Source organism: Symsagittifera roscoffensis, chromosome 3, assembly GCF_963678635.1.
Source record: "Symsagittifera roscoffensis chromosome 3, txSymRosc1.1, whole genome shotgun sequence".
Taxonomy (NCBI): Eukaryota; Metazoa; Xenacoelomorpha; order Acoela; family Convolutidae; genus Symsagittifera; species Symsagittifera roscoffensis.
The window spans coordinates 74,904,851-74,932,678 of record NC_087064.1 but is presented as its reverse complement, the minus strand read 5'-3'; the positions used below and the strand labels follow the sequence as shown (position 1 = coordinate 74,932,678).

The 27,828-nt window shown below is 40.0% G+C and overlaps 1 protein-coding gene across 2 annotated transcripts; it reads right to left on the bottom strand.

The window, feature by feature from the left end:
- On the bottom strand, positions 1-13,700 carry LOC134842136 (cyclic AMP-dependent transcription factor ATF-6 beta-like). Of its 2 annotated transcripts, none has more exons than XM_063858338.1 (7): positions 13,327-13,700; positions 10,504-10,717; positions 9,882-10,206; positions 9,372-9,607; positions 5,740-5,811; positions 2,154-2,292; positions 1-1,821 (listed from the first exon to the last, which is right to left on the bottom strand). In XM_063858338.1, the coding sequence occupies exons 1-7, from the start codon at positions 13,675-13,677 to the stop codon at positions 1,458-1,460; spliced, it is 1,701 nt and encodes a 566-aa protein (XP_063714408.1). In that variant the 5' UTR covers positions 13,678-13,700; the 3' UTR covers positions 1-1,457. The 2 variants fall into 2 exon arrangements, with proteins under 2 accessions (XP_063714408.1, XP_063714409.1); XM_063858339.1 differs by having other exon boundaries at positions 2,154-2,283.
- Between the last annotated feature and the right edge of the window lie 14,128 nt (positions 13,701-27,828).

Genomic DNA, 27,828 nt, shown 5'->3' with positions numbered 1-27,828 from the left:
TAGATTTTGAAATATGAATTGATTTGAAGGTCAACAGATAAGTGAAAAATATATAATCTACTACTTTGCAGGTCGAATAAAATAAAAGTTCGTACAAATAGGATAAGAATAGCTCCATTGATCAACATTCACACCAAACTGCTTGTAAATCAAGAAAAAGACTAAGTTTTTTCTCGATTTCAAGCTTCCGTGTGGTCGAATGAGCTAGGGCTAAACACATTTAAGATTGGACGTGATTCGAAACAGATAAGGACGGGAGATGGATTGATGTAATTAACCAATGCACATAAGTACTAAAGCGTCTACAGTTATCATAAACAGAAACAAGGTCAAATCAGCAGCAAAAGTGACACTGCTGGTAAATTCGAATACCACAGGGATGCGATTAATTCCTTTATGCAATCGAGGGATTCCTTAACTTTAATATTCCAATTCCAATAAATTCTGTTCCGACAAAATGGAAAGGCACTTAGATTCCAAGTGTCTAATTTTCAAGTCAGGCACAGCAAATAAACATTACATGGCAGTTGAGTGGCAGTAATTCAGTCGTTATTCTATCGAAATTTCGAAAGTTTTCGGAGTGCCGAGAAAAAATAAGTTGAAATTACGAACTAAAACCAGATTCGAAAAAATTCAAGTGATTATTATGGGCCAATAACGCAGCAACCGGCTATTCTTGTGCCAAGATACACTACATGATTATTTTACAGTTGCACTTTTGGTATGATTTGTATTCTAAGATTATCAATTAAATTCTATGCTACGCGAGAAAGAAAGGAACATTTATTAGACAGTTACGAGGAGTTTGAGCTCAGCCAGAAATGCCAAGTCTGCTATGCGATACGCAGAACAGACCTGCAAGTTCTTCAGAGCGAACAAGAGACATTGCAATATTCAGAAGATCGGATGAGAAAACATTTAGCAACATTTAGATAGTGCAGATAAGTGGAAAAACTGTTTTCGGAGTATCAACCAGCTCGCAATAGAGAAGTTGAACAGCCACTCGTACGAACCGAGAAGCTAATATTTTGCAGGTTTCAATTTAATTTAACCATCAATAGGTCCAAGAAACCGAGAACCCACCTGGGAAAGCGTGTCTGCGAGCTGCTTTAACTTGACCACATTTCAGATATATTTTCTTCACATTGATCCACAACAGGTTTTGGCAAGTTTCTTCTAGAAGTAATATTAGGTACTAAGATGGAACGGCAGCTAACATTTCACTCAGAGATCAATTGCAATTGGCGAGAAAACAGCACTCTGCTAAAATGAAGCGCCTCAAAGCTAGAAACTGTGTCAGATTTTTTTAGGACTTTTATAATCAGCTTGATAATCCGTCATTTTTTGCTGTGCATATTATCAGTGTAAACTGTTCCAGATCGAACTCATGGTCTGACACAGGAAAGGAACTACAAAACTGAGCCAACAACAAAACACTAAATTGGAAATTTTAGCTCTCATGTCGAGTCGTCGTCCTCATCATCGTCGTCAATAGGACTATTTTGGGCGTACATCTCCTTCGAGGACTCCATGAGATGCAACTGCTTGGCGGGTGGCGGCGACACCGGAACAACGCCATTGTCACGTGACGTCAACGTGTCCTCGAGATGCTCAGCTCCTCTTGACGCTCCAGCGGCAGTGGTTGCGGTGGATGATCCAGATGAGGTCGAGTACAGCTGGTGTTCTTTGGCCTGATAATGTTCCTTCAGAAGCCGGAGTTCCTCGATGAGGGATTTGTTCTGACTCTCTAATAGTTGTACTCTGTTCTCCAGACAGCGCAGATACTCTTTCTTCTTTCGACGACACTCCCGAGCAGCTTCCCTGAAATGAATTCATTCCTATACAAACATCGAACATCAATAGTCCATAAAAATAACTACGCTGGTTCCTTCCGAGGTACTGAAAGTAGATACCAACGGAGCAAAGTGACCAAGATTTCGCCTTTCAATCGAATGGCAGGTGTTTCGCGGCCCAGCAAAATCCAAGCTCGTTGTTTGATTCAAGCAGCATTGCCCAGCACAGAAAATTTAAAAATTGCATGTAGCTGTTATTAAAGGGCACAACAGCGGATCTCCGTAAAGAGGGAACAGCTCGTATGTTGATACTTTTTCTCGCAAATAAACCGTGGTAACAAAAAAGAAGGATGGAAAAACCTGTTCTTGTAAAGTCGCATCTCTCGCTTCTTCGCCCCATCAGGTCCATTGGACTGTCCCACGTCCGAGTGTGAGCCCCCGTTATTTCCCCCTCCGCCCATTTGGAGAGAGTGCTGCGGCAGTGGCGATACTGAATTCGCTAAACAATTTAATTGATCGGCCAGTAATAATATGAATCAAAATCGGAGATAAACTGAACACTATGACGAAGTGGTCCTAGGTTTCATTTGCGAAACTAACATCAACACAGACTCAAAAACGGAGCTTCGTATCACTTTCGATACCACATAAAATCAATTGCATTGAAACTGTAACGGGCAGAAAATGAAACCAAAGCCGTTAAGACGTAGAAAAATAGTCAAAAAACATCGAAAATATATATTTTTAACATTTTTGTCCAAAGCAAATAGAAAAATGTCGAAAAAATTACTTCTAAAAAAATTCATGCACTTATCTCACTAGCTCAAAACACAAAATTATACTACTATACCACAGAGGCGAAACAGGGCTTCACATTAGTTGCAATACAATGCAAGCGCAGCATTGCAAGCTAGCGAATATTAAATGAGAACGAAATCACAAAATGAGAACAATTTCAAAAAACAGTTATAAAAAACAACCTTGAATAAGCGTTGAGGATTTACCGAGCGACCACTAAGCCGACACGAAGTAGGTAGTCAGTGAGCCGAAAACAAAAATGCAATCATAATTTGTTGTCATGAAAAAATTTGAGCAATTAAGTTTAAAATTTATGTCTTGCAACACCGAGTACCTAAACTTTTTTTTTGCTTTGAACTTACACAAAAAGATAACAAAACCAATGAAACATTATTCGAAACCATTCAAGCCGAGTAAAACAAAAAAGAAAACCAAGGAAAATATACAACGCAAGGGCTATTTATTTCACAAACTACAAGAGTAAATGAAAAACTATTGCATTTGCGATGAAAATGCTGACTAAATCCAAAACTTACCGAAACTCAAAAGTTTTTCTGTAAAAAAGCAGATCGTGTCCGCAAAAGTAAAGAAAATTTTAAAATCCGGGTTTTTTGATTGAACAGTTAACCTGATAATAGGCACGGTAGTTTTCGAGTGAAGTCAAAAAGTTTCCAAAATACGGTCGTTTCAAAACTTGATTTTTTGAGGCCATATATTTTTTTCTCTAAAAGTAGACTTTTGACAACTTGCTGTTTCGATTAAACCTTTAATATCAGATTTGGCAGGATGGTTATCGAGAAAAGTCCAAAAAAACTGTCACCAAATATAAAAAATTGACATTTATGAAAATCATAGCTTTTTTTTGAGAAAAATAATTTCAGCGTAGCCACTCTTTCAGAAGAAATTCACGCAACCTATTTTTTAAATTGAGCCCAAATCAGATTTGGGGGGTAGTTTTGCAGAAAAAACAAATATTCAACAAAAAGCGGTCAAAAGATCAAAGTTTTGACTACTCCGAGGGCCATAACTCTGTTTAAAAAATAATTTTGACGTAGGCGCTTAGGCTTGCGCAGGAGATCTTTCCGACGCCCGTTCTTTCATTGAAACAGGGTAGTTTTTGAGATTTGGTTGTGAAGTTTTTGAGAACACGAAAAAATCCAAAATATGGATAAAAAATCCCACCACAGACTGTTTCGGAGGCTGTAGACAGAGGTGTAAAGTAAGGAAAAAACTATGGAGTAGGCACACACAGACGATACTAGGCGGCCTTTCCAATAACTTCTTTTGTGTAAATTCGATCAAAAAAAATTATAGAGGGCAAAATTTTTCCAAAGCTTCTCAAAAATAAAATTGAAAGAAAAAACTCATCCCTGACAATTTAGTAATATTGTTCATATCGAAGCAGAATTCTAAGCAAATATTCCAAGCAAAACATTTGAACTTTAAATTAGCAACGGAACAAAACTTTCGCAGCGGAAACAAAAAAAAATACAAAAAAAGTTCAAGACTAATAAAAAATTATGAAGTTCCCCTACCATCAAAACACACACACACACACACGCACACACACACACACACACACACACACACACACACACACACATACACACACAATTGATTCGCTCGTCGAAAAACGCAATATGAGACCAATAAAACGATATAAAACCGGCCGAAACCAATCTAGCCGGAAAAAAATCGAGCTGATAATAATACAATTTTGACCTGAAAAAAAAATCAATTTCATACATACTGAAAAAATCAAGGTTTCGGCCGGGACTCGAACATCAAACTAGAGTGTGCAGAGAACCGCGTTCCGTCTAGGCTAAGTGAGAACGAGCCTGGATGTTGTCAAGATTCAATAACTATAGCCAACTTACCTTTGTAAAAGAGTGATGAATGCAAGTAAACAGAAAAAAAAAACTTGAAAAAATCTCAATTTTCGAGCTTAAAAAAAGTAGATGCCGTTTAAGATCGTTGAAATTCGAGCAAAATTTATTATTGGCGCTTTTTTGGAAACATGAACCCAACTAGAGAAAACTGGATCAATAGGTATAGTCATTCCGCTGGAAATCTAAAAATTAAATTCCACTTTCGAAACTAGAAATAATTCACGTTTTTTCGCGTCAATTCCACGTTCGTTTTTGGAGAGTGCTACTTACGTCACTTTCGGCAGATGAATTTTCAATTGAATTCTCAAAAAATGCATATATACATAGTGCATATTGAATTTCAATTGAATTCAAAAGGTACATATATACATAAGTGCATTCATAAATGCATCAATATGTATGAATGCACATCTTTAGTTATTAGAGCATTTTTAGACCTTTCCCTGAAAAAAAAACAAAGAAAACTCACCAAGACCTACATAAGGGTCTTCACAACGTTCATTACTTTTTATAGAGCAAGTAAGAATTGTACGAAACTGTTAATGGAAAAAGTCAAGTTCCACCCGATTACAAGACACTTGATAAAAATAACCCCATTTAAGAGAACTGCGTCGAAACGGCATTTTTTTTGTTCCGCTGGGAAATTTGAAAATTAAAATCCATTTTCAAAACTAAAAGTCGATCAATTATATCGAGACCTTTATAGATTTGCTGTTCGATCGTGGGGTTGACCTTCCTTTTAACCAAGGAAATGAGCTGAAAAATCTGTGTCAAACCTCGAAAAATTAAATTTGAGCGTGAACAAGTTTCATTACTTTTTCCTAAAAAAATAACATCAATACCTGTAACAAGAGTCTTCATTTTGTTCAATGACTCTTAAAACACTTTTGAATGAAAATGTTCATTTTGAAGTGAAATATAAAAAATTCAAGCCGCTAAATCATTAATTTAAACACCAGAACTAAAACTAATTTACATTTTTTCCCGCCAGTTATAATCGAAAAACTTGATATGCCTTCCATCTAGCAAATGAATGAATTGGACATAAAAAGAAACCTAAAATCAAACCGCAAAAATTTTGAGCGTGAACAAATGTTAAGACTCACTCTAAATAAAAACAAAAACGCGACCTAATCAAGTAATTAATCTCTTTGTCCAATAACACTTAAAAAACCCTGTCACTTAATCAATTATCATTTTGCTCAAATCAAACTGGGAACAAGATATGAGCTGATATATTGTCTGCCAAATTTACTCACGAGGAAGGGGTGCGAATAGAGACAATGTGTTCATGGACTGCGGGATGAGTGAGGAGTCCTGCAGAAGGTAGCCTGAAATAAACGAAATGCAATCACGATTTAACTCTGTCATTTTCTCCTATTATTTTGATTAACACAAACTTTCTGTACTTGAACTAACTGTGTAAATTATGATCCACTGAAATGCAAAAAAATGTGAATTCATTCAAAACAAACTATTTGAAAAATTCCAAGAAACACAGAGAAGAAGCAGAGATTCGCACCAACTACGATACAAAATGGGATGATTATGATCACGGACAGATGAAACGACAAATCAAAAATATTGAAAAAAAAAATCTCAAAATCATTTTTTTGTCAAAAAAATATGAAATTGATCAACAAATCCGAAACAACTCAAAACTGTAGGAAAATTGTACGAAAGGAAAATTGTAGCGAAACGTTTTTGAAAAATAAACAAGCATCAATATCAGTTTGACTACAACTGACGTTTAAAACCTACCTGCTATGCAGAAGACGCGATGAAACCATTTGTAAACAGCACACTGATAAGAAAAAGCTAATTCTGTTTTTTCTTTCAGATAAGACGAAGATATACAAATACCGAACAATTTCAGTTCGTTATGCTAGAACCAAAACAACAGATAAAGACACTGTCTAAGAATAATCAAACTATTTTCAAAAGCCGAAAACAAACGCCGAGTTAAATTCCAAAAAAAAGAAACTCCGATCAGACGAAAGTTATCAGAAAGAAAAAAATTGAAAAACTCAATCGAAAAACGCAATTAAATATTGATAAAAAAGATTGAAACTACGCAAAACTAAAGAATACAACCAGTGTATCAGGAAATAAAGCAGACAGCAAATCAAGTTAGCACAGCTCAACAACAAAATTATCATGTAAGTTTGAACAAAATTACCAAAAAAATTGAGTTTGTTCAATTCTGATTTGAGAGGATTTGACGATTTCTTGCTCCACGTGTTTCAAATGAAATGTCTACCTTTAAAAAATGGGTTAGTATTCAATGCGAAAAAAAACCAAATGTCGAAAACCTCAAAAAACTAATGAGCTATTGCACCTTATCTGCACAAAAAAGTCTGCTAAAATACAGCCGCTCAAACAACCAAAATCAACAAAGTCTTTACCCAATTTTATTCTTGAACTGAAAAAAAAAATCAAATTCAAAAAACTTATGGAATTTTTTTACGATTTAATTTTCACTTGTTTAACCAAATCTAGGTTGTGATTTAAATTTTTCAAAATTTCATACAAGAAATCAATCACTCTCAAATAATACCGAAGAAAATTAATTGAAAAAAAACTTCGGAAATTAAGCCGACGAAATTGAAACCGACCTCTTCTAGCGCCAAAATTCTACCGAAAATTTTCGAAAAGATGGTACGCCACCTCAAGAAATACTCTCAAAAAACCTTGATAGGCATCCAAAGCACATACCTAATACGCAACTACTACACACTACACTAACCATGGTGTTATTGAAATGATGGACAAAATTCTAGTACCCAGCTGCAATACCCTTGCTTATCGCAAGGGTAACAAATGGTATTCGGAATATTAGAAAAAGCCAAAATCCCAAGAGTCCATTCTCTGCGAACTAAGACCACAAAAAGGGGCAGACGAACGTCTTCAGTTTTAAAAAAGGTCTGGATGGAATCGAATAATAGGACTTTGTCGTCACAAGCAAGGTTGCTACCACCGCACCAATTGCGCAGAAGGAACATTGAATTTTATTTAAAGAATCGTTCTTTACAAAAAAGGTTAAGAAGCAAGAAAACCGAAGAACAATTTAACACAGAGGCGAAGTTGCACTTCACATACGCAAGCAAAAACATGGCCGATAATCCTACTGGGAAAAGCTGAATGAGTAAACCTTTGAGTCCACAAAATTTCTTAAGTGACGCACGCCAATAATGAGTCTACATAATTGCTAAAGACGCAAGCCACTAATGACGCATTAGCAGTACCAGTCAACTTGAAAAAAAGTAATTAACCAACTAGCACGCCTCAGTTTATAGCGCGGACGCATTTTAACTGGTATACGAAAAAGTTCATTAAATACATCCGACGCTGCCGATATTCGAACCCTCTTATTTTGTTGCAAGTCTCCTTCCCTACCTCTACGCTACAGATCCATGATACATAGAAGCTAAAGTGCTATTTGTATATAATAGTCTGTGCTAATATCTTAACATTGGCTGTACTTAATAGCTGGTTAATGATCAAAATGAACACTTTCAAAATGAACACATTTTGTCGCAACAAATTTTGCGTCGACAAAGAGAACCTGAAGCCGAAGAGAATTCATACTATATAACAGGCTTTACTTCTGTAATAATTTTTAAAAAACATACTCCAAAAAATGGCGACCCTTTCAACAATTTCTGCAACAACAAATTATAACGAAAATATCATGACTCTCAAGTAGCGATGAGGATTCCGAAACAGGTTACAAATGAAGGAACTAGAAAGCTGAAAAAACTTTACACAGAGGCGAAACTGCTATTCGTAAACACTAGCGAGTACACGACAAAAGCGGCTCTGTAAAGTGCAATCAGAAAGTAGAAAAAGCCTCAAATTCGTAAAACTTGGCTACGTCTCGGATTTGATCTTAGACCTAGAGATTATGAGTCTCACATAATAAGCACTCTGTCAGAGACGCTTAATACATCACAAACACTAGCCACAAAAAAGCAGCGAACAAATGCAACGAAATTTCCGATGCTACAGATCCTAATTATAGCAAAATTGACACCAAATAAGTTTAAAAAAAGTTCGCACTAATACACTAAAACTCGCTAGTGGAAAAACATAGCCAACAGACAGTTGGAAAAGAGTCAATGAAGAAAAGTACACAAAAAATACTCGTTTTTGAAAAATTCTTACAAGGAAATTTTTTTTTTGCCGGGAAATCTGATAAATGATTTCAACTTTCGAAATTAGAAGTTGATCGCGTTTTTGCGACCTTTACACTTTCGCTGTTCGATAGTGGAATTTGTGTGCATTCCTTTTAACAAAGCAAATGAACTTAAGTTTAAAAAATCAACAGTCAAGTAGCAAAAAAATTAATTTGTGCCCGAACAAATTTTAAGACTTTCGCTGAAAAAAAATCTGGACCAATATAAGAGTCTGAACTACGTAAACAATCAGAAAGAAACTTTATCTTGTATAAATTTAATTTGAAATTTATAACGAGATTCTTTGCGGGGTCAATTTTGAGCATTAGAAAGTTTACCTCAACCTCAAAAACCACACGCACTGAAATTTTTGATAAAATATTATATTAGGTAAAAAGCCGACAGAATTAAAGCCGACACCAAAGAAGCCGAAAGTCGATAAAAAATTTTCAGCAAAAAAGAATCAAATGGAAAATAATTGCATGCACCACCTACCACATAAGATCCACGAAAGCTTAATTGGTAGTTTATTCACGGTGTTATACAGAATTCGGAAACTAAACCGACAGAGCTTGAGCGGACAAAACCTGAAGCCGAAAACGAACAGCGGAAAAAAATGAAACTCTTTAATTATACATGCAATTGTTGAGTTGCTTATAGTTAAACTTGAATTTTAAAGAAAGTGAGCATGTTAGCAGCACAAATGATTCGAGTACCTTTGATATCGTGGGACTGTGACAACACGTGTGACTGCTGTGAGCTGTGTGGCGGGAGAGGAAGGGGGGTCGAGGATAGAGATATGGGGGGCTGCTGAAGCTGATTGAGTGACCCCCCGTTATTTGATATGGGGGAGGTGTCACTCGAGTGCTGATTGTCGCTCCCATGGCCCCCACCGGAGGAGGACACATCCACACCTAGTTCCCCGACTCCTCCCATTACTCCGCCAGCGGAGCTGCAAAAAAGTATTGCAATCGTCATTTCTTAAAAAAAAATAAAGCTTAATTTAAATTGACAGGAAGACCGTGAGTTAAATTGATCGTAAGACAAGCAGCTTCGAAACAGAACAATAGGGCTAGCAGAAAGTTTAAAAAATTCACCATCGGCATTCACACGTTTGTCGCGTCTAGTAGTTTCATAGCGACTCGATTTCTGAACCAATAACCAGATAATTCTTGTTACTTATACCCAATGGAAAACAACTCTCGAAGTAAAAAAAAAACACTCACGACAAGAAAGATGAGCCGAGGGACTCTGTGGGAGAATTGCGGAGTAGCTTGTTTGAGTTGAGCAGCATTGAGGACGACACCACAGCAGCTGCGGCGGAGGAGTCGAGGTTGTGGAGGGGCAACGAAGTGATGAGCTTGGATGCATTGCTAGAAGCAGCAGCTACAGCAGAGGCCACGCTGATCGAGGAGGATAGGCCGTGCAGGTGAGAGTGGGGGTGGTGCGGATGAGTTAGATGGTGGGTTTGAGCAGCGGGCACCATTGCAGATATATGGTGGTGTAGATTGCTTCTGATAGTCGAGATGGGCACTGATGTTGCCGGTATGCCTATGCGATGCAATGTCATGCCAGGATATACAAAATCATGTCAGACTAGCATAACAAACATAATCTGAGAGATACTGATTTTTGATTAACCTTACTGTTTCGAAATTGATTCAGCCGTTCATCTTGTTTATATTATTGTTCTAACTACTGAAAAGAACACAAAGAACCTAAAAGACTAATCATCTCTTGCATTGAATAACGATTTTTTGTGTTCGTCGGGCATGAGCATTTATTTGTCTTTTTCACGTATAATCAATTTTTTATTTCTTTATCAGCGCTAATTGAATTTTTTTTTACCAGAAAGTGATCCGGAAACAAAATTGGCCAGCGAGAGTGACTGCGGGGGAGAGATAGAGACTGCGTTGCCAGGTGAGAGGGGATTGTGATGTCCCAGAGGCATAGGGGGTGACTTGGAGGATGCCATGAGGTGCGCGTGTGCAGCAGCAGAGACAGACGGGGATGGGGAGGACTGCATCGTCAGAGCTAGCTGTCCATTGCCAACTTGCACCAGCTAGACAAAATACATGGAAAACCAATTGAAAACATCAAGAGTCATTAGGAAACTTTATCAATGCCAACACCATCAACCAAGCAGCTCAATGTTTCTCAAAAAATTGTTGGCTATGCTAAAAAACTCAATTCAGAAATGCGAAAAATAAACCACCAAATTGCATATTCAATTTTAAACACCTGAATATTGATAGGCTTTTAAAAACAGGTTTAAAAAGTACTAGCGTGTAACGCACCTCCGGTACTCATAATAAACCGCATATTTTGGAAAAAAGATCTGCATTCTTCAAGTGTACTCTGACAGCACCCAATTACAAGGTTCGTAATTACAAATTTTGCAAAGTTTTTTATTCAAATGTTTTAAACAAATTTTGAAGAACCATAAAATTTTGTGAAGTTCTATAAAAGTTCTACAAAAAATTTAAAATGAACTAAGAAACGTCAGATCTGGGAAACTAAAAGCAATTGAGCAGTCGCATTTGGACGCAAGATTTGCAAATTTTGAGAGTACTCTTATAGTACCCAACTACAACGTTGGGAAATTCAAACTTTGAGAAACTTCACCTTAAGTTTTCAAAAAAAAAGTATTACTTGAGAACTAGAATAATTTCACATCTCAAAAACTAACAAGATTTCAGCAGTCTTATTTGATGGCAATATTCACAATCTTTGAAATTACTCTGACAGCACACAACTACAGGGTTGGGAATTTCACTTTAGTGAATTATGTTGTAACTTGAGTTTTCTGAAAATTTCCAAAAAACCATATAAATCGGCTCATCTCTTTTACTAAAAAGATTTGGGTATTCTTAATTGGAGGCCGAATTTGCAAACCCTGAGATTACTCTGACTACCCCCAACTACAGGTTGGGAATTTTTCGCGAACTTTGAAAAAAAAAATTATTTTTCATGAAATTTTTTTTGAAAAAATCACATAAAACGTCATATCTGGAAAACTGCAAGGTTTTGAGCAGTCATATTTGGAGGCAAAATTCGCAAAACCTGAAAGTACCCTCACAGATTCCAATAACAGGATTAAGATCTTCAACGTTTTGGAAGTTTTTAACATCCAAGTTTTTTTTTTAATTTCGGAGAAAATCATTAAAAAAACGTCATATCTCGAAAACTACAAGGATTTGAGAAGTGAGACTTGGAGGCAAGATTCGCAACCCCTGAGAGTAACCTGACAGCACCTAACTCCAGGGTGAGAATATCAAAAACTGAAAAAAAATTTTAAATTAATTTTTCAAGAAATTTTTGAAAAATCTCGAAAATTGTTTATCTCGTAATCTAAAAGGATTTGAGCAGTCATATTTGGAGGCGAAAATCGCACCTTCTGAGTGTACCTTGACAGAGTGTACCTTTCACTACATAGATGGTAAAGTTTTGTGAAATTTTTTATATCTACGTTCTCTGAAAAATTTTGAGAAAATCCTATAAAACGTAATATCTCGAAAACTACAAGAATTTGAGCAACTATAATCAGTGGCAAGAATCGCATCCCCTGAGAGCACCCTCACAGATTCCAATAACAGGATTGAGATCTTCAACGTTTTGGAATTTTTAAACATCCAAGTTTTTTTTAAATTTCGGAGAAAATCCTAAAAAACGTCGTATTTCGAAAACTACAAGGATTTGAGCAGTCATATTTGGAGGCAAAGTTCGCAATTCCTGAGAGTACCTTGACAGAGCCTAGCAACAGAGATGCGAATATCAAATCAGGTGAAAATTTTTATATCTAAGTTTTCTGAAAAACTTTGAAAAAAAAATCCTTTAAAAACGTCATATCTCGAAAACTCCAATGATTTGAGAAAGGAGACTTAGAGGCAAGATTCGCAACCCCTGAGAGTAACCTGACAGCACCTAACTACAGGGTGAGAATATCAAAAACTGAGAAATTTTTTTAAATTAATTTTCAAGAAATTTTTGAAAAATCTCGAAAATTGCCTATCTCGTAAACTAAAAAGGATTTGGTTATTCATATATCTAACAAGATCACACTATTAGGTTGTTAATTTCAAACTTGATGAAATAAACACTGAATTTGAACTGGGAAATCAAAAACAAAATCTTGACCATTGCAATATACGATAAATCTTAAACGTGAAACAATTCTTTTGTTAAACATGCAAAAATAATACGTTGAAAAAGCCTAAACATGGCGAGATAGTGAAGCCCGCATGTAAATATATGATAGATAGATGAAAGTTAAAAAATTAGGAGACGGGTAGACAGCCATAATCAAATTAATTAAAAAAGCAGGTAAACAGGCAGACAGAGACCTAATTTAGCCTCGCAAAAAATTACTGAAAATTAATGACCTTGCGGAAAACTAATTGAAAATTTTTTTAACATTGCAATATACGATATAGCTTAAACATGAAAAACATTTTCGTTAAACATGCAAAATTATTATACTTAAACATGGGAGATAGCTGACACTCGCATTTAAATATAGTATAGATAGATAGATACATAGATATAGATAGATAGATAGATATAGATAGAAGTATAGATAGATAGATAGATAGATAGATAGATGTAGATATAGATAGAAGTATAGATAGATCGATAGAGATAGATAGATAGAAGTAAAAGAGCATGACTTACATGCAAACCTATCGCCGAGTTAGCCACCCCTCCTCCAGTAACTAACGACTGGCTCAACTGGGATGTTACTGTGCTAGTGTCTACGAAAAGATTGCCCACTTCCCTGCCTGCAGCTCTTGTGTAGTTGTGCAGAAGCGCACTCTGGATCGGGCTGCCCACGTCTGTTTCCTCGTCCCCCCTATTCTCTTCGTATTCTGCTTTTACTGCTACTGAGGGAATTTCTGCGGAGTCTGACTCACCACACGAGTCTAGATCTGAGGTGTGGGAGCTGAGTGATTGACAACTTCTGTTCTTTATAGCTGTTCGTGATGTCATCTGTACGTGACTTGCGGTCGAGGTGGTCGCCGCCATTCACGATCGAACAATACATTCACAAGACTGAAATCAGATTCAAGTGTAGCCACTTTTGCGTTCCGTATCGCTTCCCGCTGTGATTGCTCAGCCGCGACAACCAAAAAACATAAATGTATTTTCCTATTTAGACTTTCTACAACAATTGAAGAGGTCAGCCAATAGCATTTCCCAGAGAAATGAAAACCAACAATTTCAAGACACTCGTTCTCGTATGTGTAAAAATGGCAAATTTCTTTTTCAATAAAATTTCAAAGATAGGACAAAAATGTTTTGAAAAAAACAAAACAAATGATCTTTTAGTGATTTAGAAACAAAAATCACGTAGAGAAAAATTTCGAAAACATCCAACGAAAGATTCGAAATTTTTTACAGTTTAGTTTTTCTATTTTTCTGAAATGGGAGGTCAGCTTTCAATCAAAATTCGTCTTATTTAGTCTGTCTACCAAAACATCTAATTGAAAACAATTTGATGGAGCCATAGCATCTAATAGGGTGCAATGGCTGACAAATCAGTACCTGAAAATTGGTCCGCGACAGACACCCTGAGCAAAACAATTGAGGGCGAGTGCACGACCATGGACACTGAGAGGTCTTCAACTCAATCGCAGAACAGGGTAGCCCTCAAAGCTGGTGGTTCTGTGCCATTAAAGCAGAATGACCTGCGATTTTGAGCCTACGTATTGTACTGAATGACGTTTAGATGCGTTTATCGTGAAACGACGGAAGTGTCTTTTTGAGTTTTGAAAAATCGTTCCCCAGGATACGTGACAATTATTGTCCAAATAGCTGGAATACATGAAAAAATCTCTCGATCTCGCCGGAGATCACAGATCAAAAAAGGTCTGTCGCTGAACTGCATGATATTATATTGTACTGAAAGTTTATTTGATGGAAGTAATCATGTTTGTTTGCTTTTTCAGTTGAGAAAAGAAATTTGGGAAAGGGTCGATCGATCTATGGATATAGCGTAATTTTACTAACCAAAGAAACATTAATAACTTCGTGTTAACCCTGTTTATAGCTGTAACCTTGCCATTTATGTATGTATATTTCTGTATGTAACTAGAAATAATTTATCAATCAGCCGTTAGCTTTCAGCCGTGAAACCTTCAATGATACATAAAAACGTAATAAACGAAATGAAAATTTTGAAAACAAACTAGGTCATATTATTAGTACTATTATTTAAAATTATTATTATTATTACTATTACTATTATAATCGGACCAATCTGTGCATAATTTTCAATTGAAACTACTACGGACTGAAACTTCTAGGGCAAATGAGGATAGGAAAAGGTACGAGGAGATGCTAAGGAAAGCAAGATCACTGGTGCAAAAAGAAATTGACAAACAGTGGTGGGCATCCATTTTCCGATTCGTGAGGCGTCAAGTTGAGGCAAGCTTAAAGACAACATCAGAAAACCATAGAAAAAAGTTAGAAAAACTGTCCGAGAGACAAGATAAACCTCTTGGAGGGAGAAATGAGCGATCAGTTAAGGTACTTGATAATATTGAACTGCCTGAATTATTGAGAATTACTAGCCATGAACAAAAGAGACGAGATAAGTGATCATTTATATTCAAAGATGAGATCAACAGGGGGGCAACCCGCCCGTTTGTACGGTTTAGCTAAGGTACACAAGGATGAGACACCCCTACGACCTGTACTATCACTTCCCGGCAGCTCGTATGAGAATCTTAACAAAATGCTTGCAAAGTTTTTGACAACATCGATGGAGCAAACATAGAAACCAATACTAAAGAGGCTAGAGAAAAAATAGAAAACATTGCTCTAGATCCGGATCAAACCATAATATCTCTTGATGTGAAAAGTTTGTACACCAACGTTCCCCTGAAGGAGGCAATTGAAATTGCTTCACAGAAGCTGTTCAGCCAGGAGTCTGCTCTTGAAATTCAAAGAGCAACCATGAAAAGGCTTTTGAATATGGCGGTCAGCAAAGTATATTTCAAGTGTAATGATTCATGGTATGTACAAGTTGATGGTTTAGCAATGGGCGCGTCCCTCGCTGTAATTCTGGCAAATTTATGGCTGAAAGAATACGAATTTGCTCTACGACAACAAATACCGGTGGGAACGGGGGTACAGCAAGTTAATGACAGAAACGGCTCGTGCCCATGTTGCAGCAGGAAAATCACATATAGATCAAAGGGGGTTGAATGCGAGAGTTGCCGAAACTGGTATCATCTAAAACGCGGAAGAATATCCGATGGCGTATACGCATCAATAACCGAGATAGTCTGGTACTGTGAAAGCTGCTGCCAAGCTAAGAACAAGGAGAAGGATACTCCCCAGGTGAAATTGTTCCTCAGCTATGTGGATGACATTGTTAGAACAGTCAGAGGGGAGACGAGTTGTCTTCTCGATGCCGCCAATTCTCTTCATCCAAATTTGCAGTTCACTCTAGAGAAAACTAATTCGGAGGGGAATTTGCCGGTCCTGGATTTGAACATAAATGTATCGCAGGGTAGGCGTGTAACTTGCAGTTGGTATCAAAAACCAACAGATACAGGGACTATACTGAACTATAGAAGCTGCGCCCCAACTCAGTATAAGCGTAGTGTTATCCAAGGCACTGTACACAGGGTTTTTAGGAGTGCATCTAGCTGGGAGCAATTTGATAAGGCTATGGAAACTAATAGGGCGCAATGGCTGCAAATCAGTACCCTGAAAATTGGTCCGCAAAGGTGGCTTCAGACGCCTTGTGCAAGATCATCGAGGGTAAGGGCAAGCCCCTGGATAGTGACAGGGGTTTGTCAGTTCAATCACCAAAGGATGTGAAGCCCCCAATGCTGATGGTGCAATATAGAGGTAACCAGAGCCAATATTTTGCTAACAGGTTACGAAAATTAACTAACGTTCAAGTGGTTTTCACCACAAGAAAACTGCAATCATGTTTACCATCACTGAAGTCAGCATTTTCTAATGACCTCAAGTCAAGAGTGGTTTATAAACTGTCATGTAGTGGATGCACTTCCACCTATGTTGGACAAACTGTTCGACATTTGACCACTAGAATTGAGGAACATTAGAAAGCAGACTCACCGGTAGGCATCCACCTTCAGCAATGCCAACTTGAGGGAAATAGCGCAGATCTTAGTTGGGAAATTATAGATAGGTCAAACAACCAAACAAAATTGCTAACACTAGAGGCAATACATATCACGAAAGAGAAACCGGGCTTGAACAAGCGCGATGAGTTTAGGAGCAGGGAGTTAACACTGAAAATTTAGTCCCAAAATATTTTTCGTTTTTTATTCAAAACGTACATGTCTAAATCAAAATTATGACTCAGAAACTTCCAGACAAACTAATTTTAAAATGTTTAATTAATTTTAGAGGTTAAAAGTATTTCAATCTTAATGGTAATTTAGAGGTCAACTGTGATTGGCTAATTTTTTATCATGATGGTTTAGAACCAAATTGTATGTGATTTATTGTAAATAACATTTGTAAATTGATGTTTTATCGTCATTTAGAGTAATTTATTGTGAAAATCCTGACGATGCACATAGTTGCGAAATCGTTTTAGCAAAAATTTCTTCAATATTACTATTACTATTACTATTATGATTATTATGATTATGATTATTAATATGGTTTCGGCTCAAGGCCACAGGGTTGTTATCCCAATTAAGTTAAAGCTGACTGCACTTCATATCTTCCAAGTTTCTGTGTCATGTTGCTGGTACTTCGTATCGAAGAAGTTCTGTGCCAGTTGGTCATATTTGGAAGTTTGACCTTGAATTAGAAGTTTAATCTCGATTTTGGGGACAAAAGTATTTTTGTAACATTCGCCCGGAAGATACATATCGACGGAAAATAAAACTAAGTCCTAAGACGACTGGATAACGTCTAAACAGAGCTTTACATGCTTTTCATTGTCTCTACCAAGCCAGTACTTTTCGGTGGTCTTTTCCAACATCGGGTCGACAAAAACGTTACTGCTTTCGGCTTCGGTCAAAACACTCAAATTAAGTGGATTACATGCAGAAATAGTGAGCTCATGGCTGGGTCTCAGTATCCCCAGACCACGAGGTCACTCCTAAAAACAGGGTTACTACTATTTACTGTATTACTATTGTTTTTGTTAAGTAGATAAAAATCATCATCTCCATCGAAGATGGATCAACCTTTTCCCCCAACTCCTAGCTTCTCATCCTTATCAAAATGAATCTAGTTGTTAATTAAATTCAACTCAGGACATGACAGGAAGCTAAAAATTTATATAAAAGGATAAAAGTTTCAGTCCCGAAACCCTTCCGGATTCTTGAATCCACTGAATCAAGCACGTTAAACTTGACTTTTCCGTAATCCGGAAGGCTGTCTTCCACCCTTCACCGTTGTTCGCAACGGCCTTGCAACTATTGTAGCGACACAATAGTTGCAACTCGGAACGTTCTCTGTCAACTCCTTGATTTGTTGTCGTTTCTTGACCACAATTTCCGTTCTTCTCGCAATCGCTATTAATATTGTTCTGTTTCCTTTTAGCTTTTCTGCCAAAATGGCCGTTTCTGACGTTTCTCAGAAATGTTACGTCATCACTTCGAAAATTTAAAATTTTAAAATACGGGAATATCTTGACCTTCACCGTTCTGCTAATCATCCGAATAACGTCGTTAATCCTTCAAAATCATTAACTCGGAAGGTTCACTGCTAAAATTTCGAAATCTGCAGAGATTGCATTTTGGCACATTCTGGTCGAATGTCACACACTCCCCGGACAGTCCGGTCAATGTCCTCATTGAATCACGCAATGTTCGTAAAATAGATACAGTGTCATCGAACAGAATTTACAAAATGCACGAAATTACTTTTATCCACGTCACATCGACTCACTGCAGATTATAATTGGCATCATACCACATCACTATAGCCTTCAAACTCTTTCATTAATCTGCACATTGAGAATATGACCTAAGATAAAACATATTTTCTGACACCCAATGTCAATGTCCCGATTAAAACTTTTTCTCTTAGAATTAAAAGGTGTTGGTTTGCAGGACAGTCCTGCCAACCAACAAGCTAAAATTATCCTACTATGCTCCTTCCCTTCGGAAATCTTGCTTGTTATTGTCCTGAATATTAAAACTAAGAAACTCTGTGGTTAGAAAGAACAATGAAACAATCTCCCTCTTCGAGAGATTACCCAAGCCTTCCACGTCACCACAAAGTGATCAGTTCTCCTAGCTGATTAAAAACAGTCATGTAGGCTGGAATATTTAAATATACTCCTTTACTTAAGCCTTTATAAATAAATAGTAAGTGAGTGTCTCTAAAGCCACTCAACTAAAATCAAAATGCAAATTTATAAATGCAACATTTTCAAACTCAACTAAATGTTTCAGTTTTCAATTACAACTTGGTTGCTTGGTTTCTCACTTGAGTTTTTTCACACACATAAAACAATTCTGAGTTTTAACTTTTCCTTCATCACTCCTTTGTTTTCTTCTTTTTTCGTCGTTTAGAAGGTCTAAAACTTCTAAATTCTTCTAATTTCGTCTCTTTTTGCATCTTGTTTTTCGGTCATTCGTCAATGTTCCATTTCTTCCTCCTGTGATACTGACTCTGCACTCTCAGTCTCCGTATCCTGCAACACGTCGTTAGCTATCCTGACGCTGCTGGAAGCCGTCCTCCAACACTTCTCCTCTTCTACCCTCTGTTTGCAACAAGGTAGGGAATCCACGTTAGATTCTCTGTTCCTGCAGAAGCTGTTGTGGAGACACAACGTCACATTTCTCTCCAAATCTTCCTTTAACATCTCTGCCTTCTCCTTTCCACTACGTTCACTTGTCCTGGAAATTCTTTTCACAGCGGTGGTCACTGCATTCCGATGAGTCACGAGAGCTCGCTTGAAAGCTCCTGCTCCAATGTCCAGCTGATATTCACTGTACACCCTGCCGTGCTTCGACATATGCTTTTTCGCATATTCGTACAGCCATGCAGTCATGTTAGCTCTGAACCATGGCATCAATCGTTTTCTTGCCCATATCTTCTTCAGTTCCATCGGAATGTTAAGAATTTTGCACATTGTCTCAAAAAGATCTAAATCTTTTAGACAATCTAATTTCCGCAACTGTTCTTTCGTCGGTGCCTCCTGTCTATTATTTTCTCTCACATGAGCTTCCAGCCATCGTATCGCCATCATAACTCCCACTATCACTATTGTTATGGGCTGTGATGAATCTGGTAAACCCATGGAGAGCAGCTCTCCAGAGTCCCAGATCAACATCAGATTACTACGCTTGGGATACCACCAGGTCTGCAGCAAGCAGTGGCAAGGAAACTCGTCATGTGTCAACATGATGCTCCTCCAATTACGTTTTCCCGAAGCTTCCAGTAAGGGTTCCACTTCCATCATCACTCGGCGGACTTCATCATTCTCATCTACTGCATTGTAATCTGTGACAGTTGATCCTCTCTGTTTCTGTCTCTCAAAGTCACTGAAGTTCCCGCTCACATATCCCATGAACTTCTTTCCTAGTATTGACTCCAATTCTTCCTTGGTTCTCTCTGGAACTGCTGAGAACATCTTACATAGCAACTCGTAAGACTTCTCGGACATTCTCGCCAGTCTCACACACTTCGGCACTGAGAAGGCTTGATCCACGATCGATCTCGTACTCTTTACGTCCACAGCCACGAAATGTACAGGGTATCTGCTCTTGCACATTGGAGCCAATGTTGAACCCACCAAATATCGTGCTCCTGATGGTCTACAATAAGTCTCACTGTGTCTAATGTTCATTTCCGTCTCGATTGCTTCCCTCCATTTTCCTATGTATTTCTGCTCAGTCTGCAGAAGTCCTGGGAATACTTCTACACTGATGGCTGTGACCATCTCATGTTTCTGTTCTAGATTCAATAGTGACTTGAAAGAACCAAATATGCTGTAGAATCCTAGTGCAGTCACTAGATTCACCTCGGTTCCTCCATGGCAATCTGCTATCAGTTCCGTTTCTGTTCTTGCTTTCATCACTACGTTTCCAAACAATACCGTCAATTGCTTGTGTTGTTTCTCCAGGTTCTTCACACAGTCCAGACCTCCACAAACGTGACCCTCCAGTCCACAGACTTCCGCCAGACAGCTACCAGGTTTGACCCAGTCTTCTGGTCCCCAGCCAGGCAACTGCACTTTATCTTCTCCGTTGCTCTTAGAGGCCGTTATCATCACATTATATATGATGTTGAGGTCACGCAGGTTACAGTCTGCATTCAGTTCCCTCTGCACGTCTTGTGTCGATCGCAATATCGAGTCAGCGTTGAGACTAGGACACCATGATAGCCTCATCAATTCCCACACTGCCATCAAGCTCGTTCTCAGGAATTCATCTGAGAATCCCAACCCAAACTCCACTCTTTTGTCGGATTTTGGTACTGAAGGTGCAGTCACCTCTTCTTCCAAGACCAGTCCCAATCTGGCCTGTGGATTGTTAACGCTCTTAATCGTTACAATTCTGGACGTCCAGAATCTTAGCAACACCGCCTGCTCGTAATCGAAGAAGCAATTGCGTATGTCTTCACTCAGGAAAGGGTTGTACGCTATCCCTATGATCCCGGATACGTAGCTATACGATTTCTTCTTGATCGATCCACAGTATTCACTGGATTTCGGCAATGCCCCCATAGATTCTTTAGCGAACCTCAGCTCCTTGTTTGAGAATCTCCTGATTTCGTCTATCTTTCTCATGGGTTCTAATTCCTCGGGTTCTTTCATGTTCACCCTCATCGGTTTACTTTGCTGCATATCCTGCAGTGCTAGCGAGAATAAGGCTTTCGCTCGCTCATCGCCTTCCCTCAACATCTTAACACAAGTGTTCAATGCAGGTACTGAAATCTGCTCTATCAGAAATCGAATGAAACAGAGAGCGTCTCTCCGCTTCGCACACGCTACTGCTGCTCCCTCTTGGAATATCAGATCCCTCAGGTTCGTCATAAGGAAAACCTTCTCCTCTTTTGAACTCTTCCTTTCTTCTGAATCATTTTCTTCGCGAGTCAGTCCCATCATGCACCAGGCGAACCTGAGTTGTAACTCTGTTCTTACGTAAGGTACTGCCACGAAAGCATGTATTTTTGGCGTAGTCCTCATTTCTTCTTCGAAATACCTTAATACCACTGCTTTTCATGGAAGGCTCACCAACTGCTCCATCGTTTCTGCCTGTATGTCGGACGACGCTAAAGTCCCGTACGCCTTCTGCTTGAGGGTGGTGCCTTGCAACATCGTTTCCAGATAACCCTCCATGGCTTTTTCGTCTTCCAGGGCCATCACATACCCTCTAGCCGAGTTTCGGTATTCCATCATCTCCATGTATCCACCGGTGGGTTCATCTATCGACACAGTCTCCGACACTGTTAGTCGGTTATATTCCACTGGTATTAGTTGTCCTGCGACACTTCCCTTTCCGTGATTCATGGGAGATGGCTTCAAGTCTTTCATTTTGCTCTCTCCACATTGGCTGAGTATCTCCATTTCTAAGGTTGCTCCAGTCAGAGTGCGGTCACTCCTTTTGGATTTATAACCTGTTGACTTTATCCCCGCCATGAGAATGGGTGGCACCATCGCTACATCAGTTAACATTTTATCTGTGCCAGGCAGTTGATAATCACCTTTCCCCAAATCCATGACTTCCTCGACTCGTTTCCTTTTCGCTGAGTTAACAGCTTTCATCGATATCTCCGAATCCACCTTCGTCTTTCCGACTCTCCTCGGTATCACTCTGCTGCCCAACTTCATTTTCATCGCATTGATTTTATCAATCACCAATTTTGATCGCATCGTCCCTCTCCTGGTTCTTGACAGATACACCACCTCTCCTTTATCGTCCTGCGGTGTCATCTTGATGGGAGAATTTGCTTCACTTTCCTCAGTGGCCGAGTCGATCAACAACTCACTCAGTCTCCCTTCACAATCATCAAGCTTGTCAAGGACTTCCCTCACCAAGGGTTGGTTGAGACCCGTTTTCAGAATGGACTGGGTCCCATAGCTTTGAATCACGGTCCAGACTTCTTCCATAAACGCCACTCTGTCCAATTTTCATCCCGTCCTACTCTCGTGGTCTCGGTGATGTACTTCCCATTCTTCTTCGGGCAGCGTTCCCAAGAAAGGTACTCTGGCTGAGGCCTCTATTCTTCTTCTTCTAGGTGATTTCATGAGGATTCTTTGGTCGTTATTTCTTGAATTGCCAGGAGAGCTGCTCTCCGGCAAATTCCGTTTCATTTCCATAAAGGCTGACGGAGGCTCCAGTGTCGAGATGCCTTCATCCGCTGGCTCAGTGGTTTCCAACGTATCTGCATTGTTCTCAAGATCACTGAAGATATTGAAATCCAGGCTGGATGTTCCTCCTGTCGATGCCCTGTCGTCTTCCCCACCAGCTTGATCTTGTTGCATGGGTTCTTCGGTTTGACGGCTTCCTCCCTGTCCGTCATCTCCTTCTGACTTATCCTTGTTCGAGCTCGATGGTCCTTTTTCATCATTGTCGGCTTCTTCCGGGAATCTCGGTATGAGCAATGTACCGGCCGATCTATCTTCCTCTTCTCCATGGACCACTTTGATTTCTTCGCAGCCGAAGGGTGCTAGGAAGGTTCTCGTCTGCAGTATTCCTCCCACTTTCATCTCCTGTTTTACACTAGTCAGGATTAATGAGGCTTCAGACAGTTCGGTCCTGCCTCTCATCCTCATCGGAGCTAAGCCTAATCCCTTCCATTCCTCATCAAATCTTCCAGCCTTGGTAGTCGCGGCGTTGCTTATTCGCCTTCTCGTTGCTTGATCCGTATATGCAAATCGCGTGTATTGTAACACAGCGGCATTTCTCCCTACAAAGTATGGATCCATCGTTCCCACGAAATTCCCTACTCTCCTTTCATTGGTTTCGAATGCTCTCAATCTAGGAGTTTGTACCACGGAGACTGCTCCGAGCAACATCCTTCTTATCAGAGGGAATTCAGGGATTGCCTCCGGCAGCTTCTTGTAATCGCCCCAGTCCTTCGTCTCTTCTCTCACTTTGTGATATGCTGCAGTGAGACGAGGCACTCTGGTTATTTCACCATTCGTTTTATCATAGGGTCTCAGATTGCAAAGCTTTGGAAACACTTCGATGTGTCCTCTTTCTACTTCTCCCATGCGATCGCGGAAGTGATCGTCAAAATTGATGACTGTCATCTCTGGCTCCAATAATTTCGCAAATAACAGATCTTCACTCATGAGCTCCCGCAATGTGTGCTGCTCACACCAGTTCAGTGTACTACCGTCCACTGCCGATATGAGGTTCAGGTGCAGCACCGACCTCCTATATGCTTCCACTTTAACGTCAGGGAACGCAAACGTGACTGCTGGTCCATAGATCACTGTCACGAACTCCGTGACTCCTCTGATCAGCGCCAAGGGATCGATTCTCATAGCCAATCTCAGATCGGTTAACAGCGGCATGCCTCCAACATGTCGTCTAACATCTTCCTCTCTTTCAATCGTCTCGTCTTCTCCCGTTCCAAAGCGATTTTGTTGTAAGAGATACTGGATAAGAGTGTGTCTCAGGTCTCTTATCTTGTTCCACGAGTCCGTGGATTTCTTCATATCCAAGTTCCTCACTCTCTCTCTCTCTCTCATCTGCTCTGGACAACGTGCCAGTTTCATCAGTCCTCCCAAGTTTCCGTGGGTAATTGCAATCAATGTCAGAAGTCCGTCTAGCCGCAGGTTCTGGATTCCATCGGTGAGCAGTATCGCCGGTCCCTTCACGAAACTCTCTGCTCCAAATTTCACGAACAATGCTATTAGTTCCACTATCGATACTTCCACTACTGCTTGGAGGAATTCTTTTATCAAGTAGTGCGAGACTTTCGGATAAACTCTTGCCAAGAAGGACGCGGTCCATCCGGCTCCCAACCCTTCCAACATGCTGTCTGTCCGTTCAAAGCCCTCCTGTCCCTTCACTTCCTGGGTCCAGAAGGTTTCCAGAGTCATCTGACACATTCTGTTCACAAATTCAGCGGTCTTTTCTCCGGCATTTTCCGCCAGGTTCACCTCCTTCAACAAGTAGGCATGTATCTTTGTGATCATCACGGGGCCTTGCTGAAAAGCATCTGCACCCAATGCCGCTACTCTAGGGTTCAGGTGTAGCCACTGGTTGGCTTCCGGCTTGGTTCTCAGAACCATCGCCTCCAAGTGAGCTCTCGTCTCTAGTGAATTTTTCCTTCTTGTGTCTTCACCTGCCACTTCCATTGCTCGGAACCATAAGTCGTTTGACATCGCCGCGATCACTCGATGGTCGTCGTCTATTCCCGGTTTCAGTTTGAGCTGTCGACTGAAATTGGACAGTTCCAACCCCAGCACCTCGTCCAACACTAACATGTGTAGCGCATGGTCCTTGAGTCCTCTCATCGCGTTTGAGATATCTGACCACACTGCAGGCAGTTCAGCCTTAAGTGGCCTCAGGTTCTCCATCTCTATCATGCGATTCGGGGCTGATATGATCACATCATATTTTCCTTCCGAAAGTAAGGCCACAATCGCATACACAAATTTCAGTCCATCCGGGAGATGTGCATATCCCGGATACAACGCGAATACTACTCTCAGTGTCACTTTAGTGAATGACCCCTCCTTCGTCGCATCCACCACTTCACCCATCGACTCAAGGATATCTTTTATCGCTGGCCATACAGCGTTCTCTGCCGTTGTAGGATCTCTGAGTCTGCTCAGAAAACCTCTACTGTGTAGATGGTCATTGATGCCAGCGAACACGATCGTAATTGGGTTCATATCCGTCTGCCTTTGCACCCCTATAGCCATAGATATCGATTGCAGTAGGTCCAGGTCGACCGCTGCCAACATTATGACGTCCGGCCAAAACAGAGACTTGGAGGTGTGCACGAACTCTGAACTCGCTACTACCATAATCTTGGCCTTCCTCATTTCTGCTTTGTCATAGGCGGCGAAGATGGTCTCATCTTTCTTTATCGCTTTCAATCCGCCATATCTTTGGGCATCACCATCTTGATTCACTAGTTTTGGGTATACTCTTTCCTTCACATGACCAGGGGGTGTCGTCAGCTGCCTGAATATCTTCACGTGTTGTCCAATCGGCGCTCTCGTCGTCAGGAATCTTCCTGGTCTCTCTTCACGATTCCCCTCATCATGATTCAGCCTCACATCTTGCAATGGTCTCGCATTCACTGGTCCCATCGTGTTGTTAGAGGGCAGTCCCTCTAAGTCAGCAAATCTCAAGGCCGTCGTGGAGCTGAAATTTAAGTTAGCGGCTATCAACCAGTCTACGCCGGTTATCGAGTACAATCTGCTGACGGATAGCGTCGCTCCATTCAGCATCCTCCTCGCATCTTCGATGAAGCTTACCCTCTGGAGATCCAGCTTCATTAGCTCGTCTTTGTATATATGCCAGGGAGACGGTATGGGTCTTGACCACATCAACGAGCCTCTGCTCGGACGTCTCTCCTCTCGACTGGTACTTGTCGTCTCCGATCTAGTGTCCGATCTAGTGTTCGATCTAGACGTGCCGGCTGTCTCTTCGGTTGGGTTGACAGTTCCTATTCTTCTCCTAGGATGGATGGTATTCCTCATCGGCGCTTCTCCCAATCGATCTTGTACGTCTGTCCTCTGACCTGGTTCGCTGGAGCTTTGTTGCCTGTAGTTCGTGACGGCCGGGACCATACCCAAGCGTATTTCCAAGCTAGGAGGCACAAAGGTGGTAATCACCGCGTCACTCACTATTCCTTCTTCCTTCAGCACTCCTGTGTCAAAGAGTTCTGCTTCCAGCTCGTCCAACCGCTCTTGGATTACTCGATTCAACCAAGCTTGTCCTTCGATACTGTCGAAGTGGATGCCGTCCGTAGTCAGTCTGGCCTGATCCATAGCTCTCAACTCATGTTCGATGTCCATGAGGATCATTCTTCCGGCGTTCCGACATGCGAGGTTCCTCAAGATGTTATTCCACCTGACGACTCCCTCGTTGTGCCTTCTCCCTGATGCTGTCAGGCTTCTCGTATTCATTAGCACAGTGCAAACGGTCAGTACCGCGCAATTGAATTTCTGCCATAGGGTAGTAAACAAACACACCATCATTGACTCCCATAGTGCTTCCTGCTCATCTGAACCTCTGGAGATGTCATTCGTCCGAACTAAGATCATCACATTGGGGATCCTCCCTGGATTCATCAGTTCCACCATTCGATTGTCACGCACGGTTGTCATGCCCCAAGATGTTGATCAGGGCGGTCAGCAACATGAATACCTCTGGGTCCTCCAGAGCGAAGTCTCGATCCATTAGCCGACGATAGATCGCATCTATCATCGGTCCTACATATGCCTCTGCCAGGTCCATCAATTCATCTAGGTCGAAATTGTCCATACTGTTCTTCAGGTTTGATTTGATTCGATTCGATTCCAAGGTTTTGACTCAAGTGAGTAATTAAATGATCAATCAGGATTTAGAAAAGAAGTCACAAATATCACACTTGTCAGTTTCACCTTAACATATATCGTTAAAATTTGCTTAAAAACAGTTCAGATAAAAAGATATTTTATCCTAAAATTTATTAAAATCAATCGGTCTCTAAAGTTTTGGAATTCGACCTAAGATTGGACAGTCCAAACTTTGGATCTATTCCTAAGATCGTCATTCAGTTGTTCATGGTCTTAATAACCTAACACATAACATAACATAACATAACATAACAAGACTAGGTTCTCTGGGTCCACGTGCTGCTTCTTCGTCGCCCTCGTTACCAGGAAGCATAAAAATTTTCCCGGTATCTGCGACGCCGCCGGAGGTAAGGCTGCTACGCCCCCTACTCCTGGTCGTTGCTTCCACAGGAACTCTATGTTTTTATATTCTCTCTTAAAATCTGCCGCTAACGCTGTCCTAAAACTCATGTCTGCTGTGATTGCTATCGCACATGTTCTATTTGTGAGTATGAAATCACTGTCTGTTAGTATTATGTTACTAGAATATTCATTTGGTAAGTTAAAATATGACTCAACTACCCTCCCTATTTCAGGTTTCTTAGGTTCTTCGATTGTTTCTGCTTCTAAGTCTCCTGTTTCTCTTGCTATTCTTAATTTTTTTATTATCAAGTTTTCAGTGTGGGCAAGTCCTACCCCCACTCCCCGGACAAAAA